This window comes from Salmo trutta, chromosome 17 (genome assembly GCF_901001165.1).
Source record: "Salmo trutta chromosome 17, fSalTru1.1, whole genome shotgun sequence".
NCBI classification, from domain to species: Eukaryota; Metazoa; Chordata; class Actinopteri; order Salmoniformes; family Salmonidae; genus Salmo; species Salmo trutta.
In genome coordinates this window covers 22,244,705-22,259,951 of record NC_042973.1, presented here as the reverse complement: position 1 = coordinate 22,259,951, position 15,247 = coordinate 22,244,705, and the positions used below count along the sequence as shown (strand labels likewise).

The 15,247-nt window shown below is 40.5% G+C and overlaps 1 protein-coding gene across 2 annotated transcripts; it reads right to left on the bottom strand.

Annotated features, from left to right (window-relative positions):
• Positions 1–243: 243 nt before the first annotated feature.
• LOC115151855 (casein kinase II subunit alpha') lies at positions 244–14,394 on the bottom strand. 2 transcript variants are annotated; one of them, XM_029696151.1, is made up of 12 exons: positions 13,344–14,393; positions 5,980–6,091; positions 5,617–5,718; positions 4,743–4,793; positions 4,391–4,450; positions 4,171–4,254; positions 3,697–3,807; positions 3,434–3,535; positions 3,052–3,152; positions 1,225–1,373; positions 1,035–1,117; positions 244–791 (listed from the first exon to the last, which is right to left on the bottom strand). In XM_029696151.1, the coding sequence occupies exons 1-11, from the start codon at positions 13,445–13,447 to the stop codon at positions 1,041–1,043; spliced, it is 1,053 nt and encodes a 350-aa protein (XP_029552011.1). In that variant the 5' UTR covers positions 13,448–14,393; the 3' UTR covers positions 244–791; positions 1,035–1,040. The 2 variants fall into 2 exon arrangements, with proteins under 2 accessions (XP_029552011.1, XP_029552012.1); XM_029696152.1 differs by lacking the exon at positions 4,743–4,793 and having other exon boundaries at positions 13,344–14,394.
• Positions 14,395–15,247: the final 853 nt, after the last annotated feature.

Sequence of the window (15,247 nt, the reverse complement as noted above, 5' to 3'; positions counted from 1 at the left end):
GCTATCATTGTAAATAAGAATTTGTTCTTAACTAACTTTCCTTGTTAAAAAAAGGTTAAATAAAAAACAAAGGTCGGCCGTGTGCAGCTGTCCTATCGCCTCTGACCACAGAACTGTGGCAGTCATTTCCTTTTCGTTTCCTGACAATTCTACATGTTGTTAAACCACCGTTCGTCAAACACCCAGCAGGTGATCTACTGCTCATGGCAAATACATTTCACAAAAATCACACAAACACATCAGTCTAAATAAAAATCATTTATTTTCATTAATATTATTATCATCATTCTACCTAGAGCAGAGAAAAGGTCCACCATGCCACTTCAGTACTACAGTGTGTGGAGGCTGAGCTCAAGTCTGCCGAGGGGCTGAATACTGAACACAGACGGACAGACAGACAGACCGAGGGAAGGTGGGGGGCAGGCTCACGCTCCTTTTCATTCTTCATGCTTAGTTTAAGGGGAGGGGGGGGATAATGACAGGAAAGTATCCTTTTTTTCTAGTCTTTGAAACCTTCTGTTTACCTAATGATAAGAGGAAAGGGGGCAGGGGCAGCAGTGAGACATCAAGCTCATTGGTCTAGCTGCTTCACATGTAACTGGGGCAAGCCAACCATAGACTGACACAGAGGAGGGTGTGAATGTGTTCATGTATGTGTGTGTGTGTGTGTGTGTGTCCGTATGAACATCTGAGTGTATTATTGGTCGGCGGTGCTTTGATCCATTGTCACTGTACACTTGAAGAGGATTCTGCCACAAAGGGGTCAAAATTTGAGGTAACAAAATGTTCTTCTGAAAGACAAAAAGGGAAGAGAAATGATACTGTTGATGCTTATTTATCTTAAGAAATCTAAATGTGATTTTATACAAAATATTTAAATAGCAGCGTTACCACAGAGCAATAGAATAATTGAGAACAATGGAACAATTTCAGTGAACCTGCTTGGACACCTGACACGGAGCTAAATTTCTCTCAGACCAAAAGAATGTCAGAATTTACAATAAGACCACAGTGTTGGTGTTTCTCTCACTCACCTGCTTTCATCGAGCTGTAGTGGATCCACTGGACACCATATTGCCATCTGCATTAGAGAGAGACTGTTCCTTCAGCACAGGATCTTAGTAGAAGAGTCATCATGTTAAAGATCATATCCTCAATGCCATAATAACCGGCAATTCACAACAGAGGTAGTCAAACAGGAGTCATTCGGGTTGTATTACTCACAGAAGTAGGGGTGCTCCATGGCCTCTGTGGCCGTCAGTCTCTGCTGGTGGTCGTAGCGCAGCAGCTTATCCAGCAGGTCCAGAGCCTCAGGGCTCACCAGGTGCTGGTTGTCTGTCTGGACAAACTGCTCCCAGCGTTTCCGTGTCTGCCTGAGGGTGGAGACAGAGAGCTAACTTACCCTAGGCTGTCACTTCAATACAACAGTATTATCACCTGGGAAATAATGTTTCCTTTTCTGGATCTATAAGGCCACTAACTGATAAAGATGGTCTACATCTATAGGGATTCATCTAGCGTAGAATTGGTACTTGTGTGGAACTGACCCATCTCTATAGTCTACACTCAGTTAAGTTAAATACAGTGCCTTCAGAAAGTATTCACAACTTGACTTTTTGCATATTTTGTTGCGTTATAGCCTGAACTAATATAAATACATATATATATATAAATATAAAAATATATATATATAAATAAAAATATATATATATTTAAATAAAAAAATATAAAAAAAATATATATATATATATATAAAAAAGTCAAATCAGAATTATGTTTTAAGACACTTGTACAAATTAATTAAAAATGAAAACCTGAAATGTCTTGATTGAATAAATATTCCACCCCTTTGTTATGGCAAGCCTAAATAACTTCAGGAGTAAAAATCTGCTTAACATGTCACATAATAAGTTGCATAGACTCACTCTGTGTGCAATAAGTGTTTAACATGATTTTTGAATGACTACCTCATCTCTGTACCCCACACATACACTTAGCTGTAAGGGCCCTCAGTCAAGCAGTGAATTTCAAACACAGATTCAACCACAAAGGCCAGGGAGGTTTTTCCAATGTCTTGCAAAAAAGGGCATCTATTGGTAGATGGGGTAAAAAAAGCACACATTGAATATCCCTTTGAGCATGGTGAAGTTATTAATGACACTTTTGATGGTGTATCAATACACCCAGTCACCACAAAGATACAGGTGTCCTTCCTAACTCAGTTGCCAGAGAGGAAGGAAACCGCTCAGGGATTTCACCATGAGGCCAATGGTGACTTTAAAACAGTTACAGTTTAATGGCTGTGATAGGAGAAAACTGAGGATGGATCGACAATGTAGTTACTCCACAATACTAACCTAAATAACAGAGTGAAAAGGAAGCCTGTTCATAAAACAAATATTCTAAAACATGCTTCCTGTTTGCAATAAGGCACTAAAGTAAAAATGCAAAAAACGTGGCAAAAAAATTCACTTTATGTCCTGAATATTAAGCATTATGTTTGGGGAAAATCCAACAGATCACTGAGTAACACTTTTCATATTTTCAAGCATGGTGGTGTCTGCATCATGTTATGGGTAGACGTGTCATCAGCAACTACTAGGAAGTAAAAACTTGTTTTTATTAAATGGAATAGAGCTAAGCACTGGCAAACCCCTACAGGAAAATCTGGTTCAGTCTGCTTTCCAACAGACACTGGGCGACAAATGAACAGGTAATTATAATTTTAGGTTAGTACCTTTCAACAGGTAATAACCTAAAACACAAGGCCAAATATACACTGGAGTTGCTTACCAAGATGACATTGAATGTATCTGTGTGGCCTAGTTACAGTTTTGATAAAAAAAATTGTCTTGAAAATATTAGAGACTTGAAAACTACTGTATAGCAATGATCAACAACCAATTTGACAGAGCTTGAAGAATAAAACAATTTTTAAAAATTGCAAATATTGTACAATACAGGTATGCAAAATGTGGAATAAGTCAAGGGGTATGAATACTTTCTGAAGGTACTGTACATGTCTCAATGGCACTCCCTGTTGGTACTCACTGGCCAAGAAGGTCCTTGAAGCGGGGATCCAGTTCAATGTGGTATTTGCGCAAGTAACCAAAAAGCTCATCTGTCCCCAGGACTTTGGCAATTCGGACCAGCTGAAACCAGAACAGTGTCAAATTTACATATGTTTTTCTGTTTGTCTTAGGGAATATTTGTTCATGTTTAATCTAATTTGGTAAGTACATGTTATCATCAGGTAGTGAATGTGTTATCTGCTCTAATAGATTGTAGCAGTCAGTGTTATCATATTATGAGAGGTCTAGATGAGACAAGTTAGTAGTTCTAAAGGTTGGAATAAGATGGGTTGTAGTGAGATTAAAGGAAGTTTGGTAGTGACAACAGAAAGGGTCAGTTCAGTGGTAAATTAATCGGATACCTGGTCATAATTGTCCTGGCCATGGAAGAAGGGCTCTTTCTGGAAGATCATACTGGCCAGCATGCAGCCCAGACTCCACATGTCCAAACTATAGTCATACATCTGACAGGAAAAAACAAAACGCATCAGTTACGGTTATACATCAATACACAGACAGCTATCAATTACAATTAAATTGGTACACAATAACACTGGACCACTATTCATTTACAGGATGACCTTGTGTCAGTGTGTCTGTTTGCTTGCATGTGCTAGGGATTTACCTGGTAATCCACCAGTAACTCAGGTCCCTTAAAGTAGCGAGATGCTACTCGGACATTGTATTCCTGTGCAGGATGGTAGAATTCTGCAAGGCCCCAGTCTATCAGGCGTAGCTGCAGCACAAAAACAAACCACATAGTGTTAGAATAGAAACCACACTGAAAATGTGGCACACAAGGGATATTGCTGCTGCTACTAAAAAAGTTTTGAAGTCCTGTATGTGCCGTGATGCCATCTGGTGGCAATGAGAAAACTGTATTTGACAAAGACTAAAATACTTTAAACTGCCATTCAATATTGGCAAAGAAATAACTGAAGTCACTTCAGACAAATCTCTGACAATTTATGTAAGCTTGTAGACTTTTCAATCAGCTTGAGCAGAGCCAAAAAACTTTTGGACAAGACACATCATCTGACTCCGAGCTTACCAAGGTTCTACACAACTAAGGTTGAAAAAGGTTAAGAGCTCCCCCTACCTTCCTCATCTGGTGGTCAATCATCACATTGTGGGGCTTGACGTCACGGTGCATAATACCCATACTGTGACAGTAGTCCAGAGCCTGAAAACACAAAAACACAAATCATGTCAGAGGCAGCAAAATAATGACCTAGACACCACAAACTAATCCTAGGAAGGTAAAAAGGTAGGACTGGGAGTGCATATGAAAACACACAGGGTAAAACTGCAAGGCTCACCTTTAGTAGTTCATACATGTAAAAACGTATATCAAAATCTGTTAACTTCTGGTAGAGCTCCTGGGGAGAGAAGAAAAGTTAAAGATTTAATTTGCAGAAAGCAAGTATCTGATGCATGCATCCATGATGCAACACACACTGTTTAACTAAACACTTTCAACCAACCATACAGACACACAGAAACACATTGGGTGCAAAATTCTCTGGACAATGCAATGCTAAGTCATGGCTATCAACATGGTATTTGAAACTAATAAGCTATACAAGCCTTAATGGGTAACATGACCAAGTTCCCCACTCATGACACCATCCCAAACCAGTAAAACCCCATGCTTAGAGGGAATGATTCTACCTTAAAATCTGTGTTATTGATGCATTCAAAGACAAGAGCAGGCGTTCGGGACTGCAGAGAGATGAGAGAGAAAGAGAAAGAGAAAGAGAGAGAACACATAGAGGGGGGGGAAATCAGAGAAACTTGGAAATATTCCAATCTCATTGATAAATCAAACATTAAAAATGACATCAGGCTATGAACCATATTTACTGGAAAGAAAAGGTAGAGCACACATCATTGTGCAGTGGCTTAACACCCTTAACACCCATCACACACAGCAGAAGCACATCAACACAGATAAAGCATGAAATAATATAATTAGAAGGCATCACATCCCAATTTTGTCCCGGCTGCTATTGAAATCATGTTTTGTAATTAAAGATAAAGCCATGTTAATATTAGCCTTATTAATTCCCATGATCAAAATTCCCATTTATGTTATTGTAGGTAGCAGCATAGTGAAGATGTGATGAAGAAATTATTTGATGAGGTAATTGTATCTCCCTTGCATCCATAAGCATTCTCAAAATAACCCTGCCAAAATGTGAGAAAGACTGAGTCCTGTTTCACCTGCTTTAGATCATGAGTCAGTTAATTTTGTTAGTCTAAGACTTCATATGTGAGTAAGACGACTAGTTTGCAGAACTTTCAAACAGTCAAGTGAACCCAACTAAAAGAATATCAAACACATTCACAATCTGTAAAGTAAATTGTGCTGATATTATAAAGTGTAAGAATGTTAATTCAACAGCCATTATATGTATAGGAACATTCACAAAATGAATTCACAATATAAACAAATCTGATCTTTGAAGGGGTAAGGAAGTGGCCAGGTAATCAGGTGACTAAGAACTAGCCCATGGCTAGAAGAAAGCAGAGCTGAAAGACATACCACAGGGTCTTTCACTGTGTCTACCAATCGGATGATATTGGTTCCCCCTCGCAGATTCTCCAGGATCTTGATTTCCCGCTTGATTTTCTTTTTCTTGACAGGCTAATCAGGGTCATAATAACAGAGACATACAATCAGACCAGGATGTAGCCTAAACGTTTGACCATGCAGGATGTAACTTCATTTATAACAACATATAGCCTAACTGTAATGGTGACAGTATCATCCAGGTATCCACCTTACCTAGATACTTAGATGTTTTCCTGGTTGATTCTTACTTAGACTAGGTGTTTAAAGAAAAAGACTACAAATCCACCTCTACTGGGGTATACAGACAAACAAAGCAGCCCTTGAACAACTTACCTTGAGGATCTTGACCACCACCTTCTCATTGTTGCTGATGTTGATGGCCTCAAAGACCTCACTGTACTTCCCCCTGCCGAGCTTCCGCACCAACTGGTAGTCTTCCTGGTTACTAGATGAGAGAGAATAGGGGAAAAGATACAGAAAGTATTCACACTCCTTGACTTACTCCACATGTTGTTGTGTCCCCCTTACCCATGTACACACACAACCCCCCATAATGACAAAGTGAAAACATGTTTCAAAATGTTTTTGCAAAATAGTTGAAAACGAAATACAGACACAGTGGATTCGGAAAGTATTGAACATTTTGTTACGTTACAGCCTTATTCTAAAATGTATTAAATCGTTTTTTCCCCCTCAATCTACACACAATACCCCGTAAATGCAAATTTATTTAAGTATTCAGATCCTTTACTTTGGCAGCGATTACAGCATTGAGTCTTCTTAGGTATGAAGCTACAAGCTTGGCACACCTGTACTTGGGGAGTTTCTCTCATTCTTCTCTGCAGACCCTCTCAAGCTCTGTCAGGTTGGATGGGGAGCGTAGCTGCACAGCTATTTTCAGGTCTCTCAAGATATGTTAGATCGGGTTAAAGTCCAGGCTCTGGCTGGGCCGCTAAGGACAGAAGCCACTCCTGCATTGTCTTGGCTGTGTGCTTAGGGTCGTTGACCTGTTTGAAGGTGAACCTTCACCCCAGTCTGAGGTCGAGAGCTCTCTGGAGCATACCCTCAGCATGATGCTGCCACCACCATGCTTCACCGTTTCCTCCAGACGTGACACTTGGCATTCAGACCAAATAATTCAATCGTGGTTTCATCAGACATCAGACAGATCAAATCCCACTGTTCCTAGGCCGTCATTGAAAATAATAATTTATTCTTAACTGACTTGTCTAGTTAAATAATGGTAAAATAAAAAAAGTATTAGCTAAGTTGCCACTTGTTGTTTGCCTATTGAAATTGAACTTCAGATCATGAAAATAAATAGCTAGCTAGCAACTTAACCCTGTTGCCCAAAACTAATGTTATAAGCAGCCAGCTAGCTTCATCTGGCTAGTGAGGCTCGACCGGACTGGGTTATGTGTTGTGAAGCTAGCCACAATAGTTGAATTTGCGGTTTGCCTTCAAAATAAAAGTATGTAATTGACAGTGATACAAATAGTACAATTATGCCATACTTTTATTTTAAAGGCTAACCGCAAATTCCACTATTGTGGCTAATCCTTATTGTGGCTAGCTACACATAGATGGGTCCGACCACCATTAATCAAATTAGAAGGGTTTTATAAATTAGGGTTGTTTTAGATGACGACACCTAGATTGACGTTTTGCTATGTTTTTGGGGAAGAACATTGTTTGCATCCATGAGCTAACTAGCTTTTTTTTTTTTATGACCAGCACTGTAAGTGTGCGAGACAACTTTACCAGCATCATAGCATATGTATCGATGAATGTTGTGACGAGTGATAGTGTAATCAATGTGTAATAACTACGTGAAAAATTATGAACGTGTTAAATTATTATGTGACGTGCAGTCATATTCAGGTCCTGATTGGTTAACAGGCTTATTTGACATGTCAAATAGTGTTATTTGACACGCAAAGACCCAAACGGCGTTCCATAGAAATCCTGGTTGAGAATGAAACGACTGAACAAATGAACAACGAAACAGCACAGCAAGTAAGTGAAAGAAATATGTTTTGATTGTTTTACTGGTAATGGGGACATACGTAAATGCCAACAAACTAACTTTTTGGTCAGAATGGTTTGTGTGTAACCTTTATTTAACTAGGCAAGTCAGTTAAGAACAAATTCTTATTTACAATGATGGCCTATCCCAGACGACGCTGGGCCAATTGTGCGCCACCCTATAGGACTCCCAATCACGGCCGGATGTGATACAGCCAGGATTCAAACCAGGGACTGTAGTGACGCCTCTTGCACTGAGATGCAGAGCCTTAGACCGCTGCGTCCGTGTGTGTGTGTGTTAACTATTTAACTGTACTAGAATGCTTAAAACGCCGCTAAAACTTTAAATATCGGTTATCTTATTTTTTTGGCAAGGAAAATATCGGATATCGGTCAAAAATATAATATCGGTGCGTCACTAATACCTATATGATTAATTTAGAGTTAATATAACTTTAGTTGTTCCACAAACATTGGGCTGTTTTTATTTTTAATACATTGTCAGTCTGCATGATGCGACTAATGAGGATTTGAAAAAAAGTCACTTGAAAAGGCATGAGCTCTGCTTAGTTTTTTTGCACAGGCTGTACACGCTATATCAGTCACTCATTCACAATTTGACAAGCACTTGATAATGCCTAGAATTTAACGGTGGCATCCCGTTTGTGTGCAGTAATGCACCCTAAAAGAATCCATGCCGTTTGCAGCCAGTGGCCGTTGTGCCCTTCTCCCTGAGTGCTGCACGCTCCAACACATGATCAGGTCTTTCTCACAGGCTACAAGTGAAAACAGACACATTGGGGACGCAACTGCGCGTGTCCTTATCCAATTCCAAGGTGCATATTGAAGATATTGGAAGAACTGTCCACATTTACTTTTCGTCAGCCAACCTATTCTATTCTGTGTGAGAAATAAATATTCCAAACATAGTCTGGGACAGTTGTGGGATGCGGTAGATCCCAAATAAATACAACCACTAGCATCAAAAAAAAACTTTTACGCAATGTGGCTTGCGCAACAGATCAGAACGTTTAGCTTAAAATGTTGATAAACTATTAGGCTATATCTTCACATTATAAGCGCAGCAATGCGCACATGGTAGAAGGCTATAAACACAAATGTTCCATTAGCGGAAAAAAACATTATCAAAAGTGACTGCAAATGCAATTATGCATGTAATGCTTTTATTATAAAGTTGCATTTTTATGGTGAAAATTATCTTCCCCAAACTTGAAACTCACGTGCTGCTCATGTATTCCAGTTAATCTGCTTTACAAGGCGTGTTGAGCCTAATGTGCTTAATTTTAAGAAGTTATTTGGCCACTTTAGATGTGATACAAAGCTTATTAAAACATATAGGCCTATAGGCTAGGCTACATGAGGTGTGTGACTATGATTCGAAAAAGTAGCAAGAAAAGGCTTTGTTTCATATGCTGGGCATCATTCACATGAGGTGTGCGACTATGATTCGAAAAAGTAGCAAGAAAAGGCTTTGTTTCATATGCTGGGCATCATTCACATGAGGTGTGTGACTATGATTCGAAAAAGTAGCAAGAAAAGGCTTTGTTTCATATGTTGGGCATCATTCACATGAGGTGTGTGACTATGATTCGAAAAAGTAGCAAGAAAAGGCTTTGTTTCATATGCTGGGCATCATAAGCAATATTGTCACCCATATTCTTGATTTAATTTTGTATTTACATATACTAAATAATATATGTGTGAAATTTGTTTTGATTTAGAATGGAACATTATCATGCACCTGTATCGAAACAGGGGCAGCGGGAAAAAATAAGTAATCTATGCACTTAAATAGTGAATGGAGGATGCTTTTCCCCGTGGTTTATTTTCATGCCAGCCAGGTAGGTTATACTCCTGTTGTAAATATAAGCAATGTGCTTAATATTAGGAAAGTTAAGAAATAAACAGAGTAGGCCTAGCCTGTAGAAAGCGAATCCTCCTCTTTGTAGAGGCCATCACTCTGTTTTCTTGCGCAATTGCATAGCCTATTGAAATGTTGCGCAACATGAGCTCATGGGCTCTGATTAAGTATTTGATTAGATTTTCAAAAAAACATTTGCATGGATGTCAGAGTGACAATAGAGTGTTGAGTAACTAATGACCATCAGCAGCATCAGAGCTTGGAGAAGCCTAATTACCGTGACTAAACAGTCATGTGGAATTTGACTGCTTTCATGACTTGTGATTGCCGGTGTGGTGATAATACGGTCACTGCAACAGCCCTACTCATGGGTAGGTGTCAGTAAGAGCTGGAAGAAGTGACATTAACTGGAAAATTTGAGTGAGAAAGGCAGGGCGAAGGAGAGGTTGTCCAGACTGTTAAAACAGTCTTGGTTTGACCACCAGACAACAGAAAGACAAAGAAAACTGCTATGAGCTGAACATAACAATATGCCAGTAAAAGGGAGGACAGTAGCAGGTGAACCAACTGTGGTTTGTGACTATTATGATTTCCCATTGTAGCCAATTCAGCTGCAGTAATTCCGTTACAGTTTTTTTTGTAATTCTGTTACCAATTTGATAACGGAATTGAGTTTTAATCACTTAATAATTCATAAACAAAATGTATATCAGTAAAATCAATATAACTAATTGGTAGGTCTACTAATTCTTGTTATGGAATGGCGCCGGAGGGGATGGCTGCCATTTTACGGGGATCCTAACCAATTGTGCTATTTTGAGTGTTTTTTTGCATTGTTTGTAACTTATTTTGTACATAATGTTGATGCTACCATCTCTTAGGACCGAAAAGAGCTTCTGGATATCAGAACAGCGAATACTCACCTCGAACTGGACAAAGATTTTCTTTAATGAGTTGGACGCGAAGGACATAATGTTGCTCCCAGACAAGTCCCAAATCCCATAATTCGCATGAAGAAAATAAGGAAATACAGGGGGCGGAGATCAGGGTGCCTTGTGAGAATTCGTCGGCAAGTGGGTAATCCGCCTCTACCATCCGTTCTATTAGCCAACTTGCAATCACTGAAGAATAAACTGGATGAGCTCCGTTTGAGACTATCCTACCATTAAAAACTGTAATATCTTATGATTTACAGAGTCGTGGCTGAACGACGACACGGATAATATACAGCTGGCTGGGGTTTCCGTGCATCGGCAGGACAGAACAGCTATGTCTGTTAAGACGAGGGGTGAGGGTGTGTGTCTATTTGTCAACAACAGCTGGTGCTCAATGTCTAATATTAAGGTAGTATCGAGGTATTGCTCGCCGGAGGTAGAATACCTCATGATAAGCTATCTACCAAGATAATTTCATCTATATTTTTTGTAGCCGTCTATTTACCACCACTAACCGACGCTGGCACTAAGACCACACTCAACGAGCTGTATAAGGCCATAAAAAAAACGGTCATCCAGAAGCGGCGCTTCTAGTGGCCGAGGACTTTAATGCAGGCAAATTTAAATCTGTTTTACCTCATTTCTACCAGCATGTCACATGGGCAAGCAGAGGATTAAAAAAATAAAAACTCTACACCACCTTTACTCCACACACAAAGCTTTCCCTCACCCTCTATTTTGTATTTTTTAAACCTTTATTTAACTAGGCAAGTCAGTTAAGAACAAATTCTTATTTTCAATGACGGCCTTAACTGCCTCGTTCAGGGGCAGAATGCCAGATTTTTACCTTGTCAGCTCGTGGATTCGATCTTGCAACCTTTCGGTTAGTAGTCCAACGCTCTAACCACTAGGCTACCTGCCCGACCTATTTGGCAAATCTGTCCATAATTCTGTCCTCCCGATTCCTGCTTACAAGCAAAAACGAAGTCAGGAAGTACCAGTGACTCACTCAATATGGAAATGGTCAGATGACGCGGATGCTACGCTACAGGACTGTTTTGCTAGCACAGACTGGAATATATTCCAGGATTCATCCAATGGCAATGAGGAGTATACCAGCTCAGTCACCAGCTTCATCAATAAGTGCATCGACGATGTCGTACTGAGAGTGACCGTACGTACATATCCCAACCAGAAGCCATGGATTACAGGAAACATCCGCACCGATTTAAAGGCTAGAGCTGTCGCTTTCAAGGAGCGGGACACTAATCCAGATACTTACGAGAAATCGCGCTATGCAATTTCTCACCGACAACGATGGGAGAGCCTATAGGGAGGAGGTCAGAGGCCTGACAGTGTGGTGCCAGGACAACAACTTGTCCCTTAACGTGAGCAAGACAAAGGAAATGATCGTGCACTACAGGAAAAGGAGGGCCGAACACACCCCCATTCAAATTGACGGGGCTGTAGTGGAGCGGGTCGAGAGTTTCACGTTCCTTGGTGTCAACATCACCAACAAACTATCATGGTCCAAACACACCAAGAAAGTTGTGAAGAGGGCACGACAACGCCTCTAGTCACCCAAGTCATAAACTGTTCTCTATGCAACCGCATGGCAAGCGGTACCAGAGTGCCAAGTCTAGGTCCAAATGGCTCTTTAACAGCTTCTACCCCCAAGCCATAAGGCTGCTGAACAATTAATCAAGGGCATACCCCCCCTCCCCCACCCACTTTACCCCTACCTACATGTACAAATTACCTCAACTAACCTGTACACCCACACATTGACTCGGTACCAGTATGCCATTATTGTTATTTTATTGTGGTATTTTTTTTTTTTTTACTTTAGTTTATTTTGTAAATATTTTCTTAACTCTATTTTCTTAAAACTGCACTGTTGGTTAAGGGCTTGTAAGCATTTCATGGTAAGGTCTACACCTGTTGTATTCAGCACGTGACAAATAAAATTAGATTTTAACTTTCATCATCCTCCCTCCTTATGAGGGAGAGAAATGTGAAAATATCTTAAAGATATGTGGGTTTCTGGTAACTGAATTTCAAGGCACAAGGCAATATTTCATAAACTTACAGAAGGTAAACAATTTATCTAAAACTAAAGTGTTGATATTAGCTGGCAGGGGTCTTTATGTCAGCATTGTGTTTTGATGCATTTCTGATACCTTTTAAGACGTTTTCTGGTAGCTGAATTCTAAGACCCCTTTTCCATCTGTTTATCCAGAAAAATGTATCCTTCTATGCCTTTAATTTCCCCAAAACATACTTGGTTTTCATTTGACATGCCCCTAAGAAGTTCACATGTTGGTGCTTATGTGGAAATATCGAAAAGTAGAAAATACAGTAGTAAAATTCACAAGCGTCATTCGGTACTGCCTTGTCAGCGTCAACTGCCAGCTTGGCCTGCTCGATCTTGCAGATTGATGACTTTCCCATCCCAATCAAGAGTGACATAACCATGCACGTTCCCGACAAAACTTTAGATCTCCAAAAATACATATTATTCTCCAAATTAGGTAGTTTTCAAAATACGCCTTATTGATACTAATGTATTATTATGATATATAATATATCAATATTGCATCCGCCCACAAAGAACCAAAAGCAATCGAACAATATTATGGCCATTGGAACATAATCCAGTAGTAAAATATTGTGTCGTTGTAGTAGCTGGACATCGCTGAGTATTTAGACATACAATAAAACAAAAGACAAATAGAATACACATGTATCGACATCAACAGTGTTATCATACGGCTGATAAAGCATTTGCCAATAAAATACTAATTAGTGCATTATGATGTTTTAATATCTTGGTCTTGAATATCTAAACATCTCACCTCCAGCTAGGCACGTGGGCTTCATAGTCCCAATATTCCCTGCTCTTCAAAGTGTTGACATCGGCGTACACCCGAGATTTACTGCCGGCCGCCGGGCCGGGCATTGCGAGCACCGGAGCACCGTCTGTGTGGAGGATTCGATTGCCACAGAGCTCTTTTCCTGGCAACACAGACCACCGTCTTCGTGTCGGAGCCCGAGGTCTCGCGCTGTCCGAGTAGGGGGGGTCCAATTATGTGATATCTTCCCCGCGAGAGATGACCACAGTGTGCTGCGAGCTGTTACCACTGAGCAGCGATCGTTGCACAGATTGCCAGAAGCAGCTAAACCGAATTGGGCTCCAAGGTTGATGGGGAGGAAAGGGGCCGTCAGATATAGCTAGTGTTAACTAAGACGGCTGGGAGGAGAATTAAAATGAAGTGTTGAGGTAGAAAGGAAAAATCACGAACTGGTCCTATTTACGTAAAATAAGTTTAAACATTGTATTAAAACTGACCAAAACACTGACCGAGATGCCAGGCTTTGGGGGGTTTATGAATGAAATTATTGCGGGTTAAACCCCCGGGGGCCTTAAATCCCGAATCCGATGCAGGGATCCTACAAGAATAGTCTTGCGATGGCCCTCCCAAGTCAACAATCTTCCAGTGGTGTGGATGGATGTGATGAGGAGGAATTGAATGGGCAAGTTGGGTTTTACAGCTCACCCCTAGCTGCTGGGTACTGCCTAGTAGCTACAGCCGGTTAGAGAGGGGGTGGAGTAGAAATCGATGTTGTTAGCTAGTATGCTAACCCAGAGAGAATTGCACCACCATTGAGCGCCGGTGCAGTGCACCCTCGCCGGGGCGCGTAGCATATGAAAGCGGAGGGAACACCGCTTCAAAATCCCTTGAAAAGCCTGTTGGAGGTCGGGTTTTGAGGCTTTCTTTTAGAAACGCCCCGGTCCTTATTCCGAACCGCAGGGAACCGGATTGCGATATAAGGCGCACCCGGAAACGAACATCATCTAGATACGCTTGTGGAATGGCCATATCAAAGACAGTACAGTATGAAGATAGGCTAAAACTGCTTCTCCAATTTAAATCCCCGATCACGTTTGTAGGCGATGTCATGGCGACGTTGGCTAGCAAAGCTCATGCGTAGAGACACGTTATAGGGTCCAATGGTCGTCTCGCGCCAAACTGCGCGTGTGCACACAGTATCAAAGACACTCTTTGATATAAAAACAAAAATGAAAACGTTTCAGTTTGTCACTTTCACGAAGTTGGAGTAGTAACATGTTCATCTACTTTAGACATAGGCTCGAATCTAGGTTTAGAATTCGATTAAAAAAACAACAACTAAGGAAGACATTTTCACTTCTCTCATTGACTTCTCAAGTCCCAGACCCTGGACTGTTTGTTCTGTTTCGCAAACGTTCCCGGAAGTCTCGCGATGTTGCACTTCTAGGTTTAGAAACTCTGTGGCCACATGGCTCCAGGTTCAGCCAAGGCTGCAGCGCCTTCTAGTGTGTAGGATATACAAATGCATTGGAAACAATTGTTCCATCACTAACCACGTTCTCGTCCATTTTTTATGCGATTAAAATCATTAAAAAAAATTGTAAATCACCACAGCTGTGGTGGAAACAGGTAGTTTCTGTACAATTGTATAAATGGCAACAGATCATTTGTTCATTTTACATGGTGGGATCTATTTGTGTCGGTAAAATGAATTTTGTGATGGAAACGCCTTTATGCGCAAATATTAATATAATAACCATCATATCAAAGTACATTTGGAGTCACACGATTGGTGTGTGGTCCTCCCACTATGACCATGCAGTTATTAGTCTACAGATTAAATAGAATTATGATTAACTTCACGGGGTGCTGAAAGTGCACGGTTATCTTGATGCTCCTTTCCTAAA

Excerpts from the sequence above, each read along its gene's own strand:
- LOC115151855 (XM_029696151.1), bottom strand. The coding sequence starts at position 13,447 with ATGCCCGGCCCGGCGGCCGGCAGTAAATCTCGGGTGTACGCCGATGTC. Across the intron at positions 5,719-5,979 it reads TGGTGGTCAAGATCCTCAAG|CCTGTCAAGAAAAAGAAAAT; the intron begins GTAAGTTGTTCA and ends GACCCTGATTAG. Across the intron at positions 3,153-3,433 it reads GCCAGGACAATTATGACCAG|CTGGTCCGAATTGCCAAAGT; the intron begins GTATCCGATTAA and ends TTCTGGTTTCAG.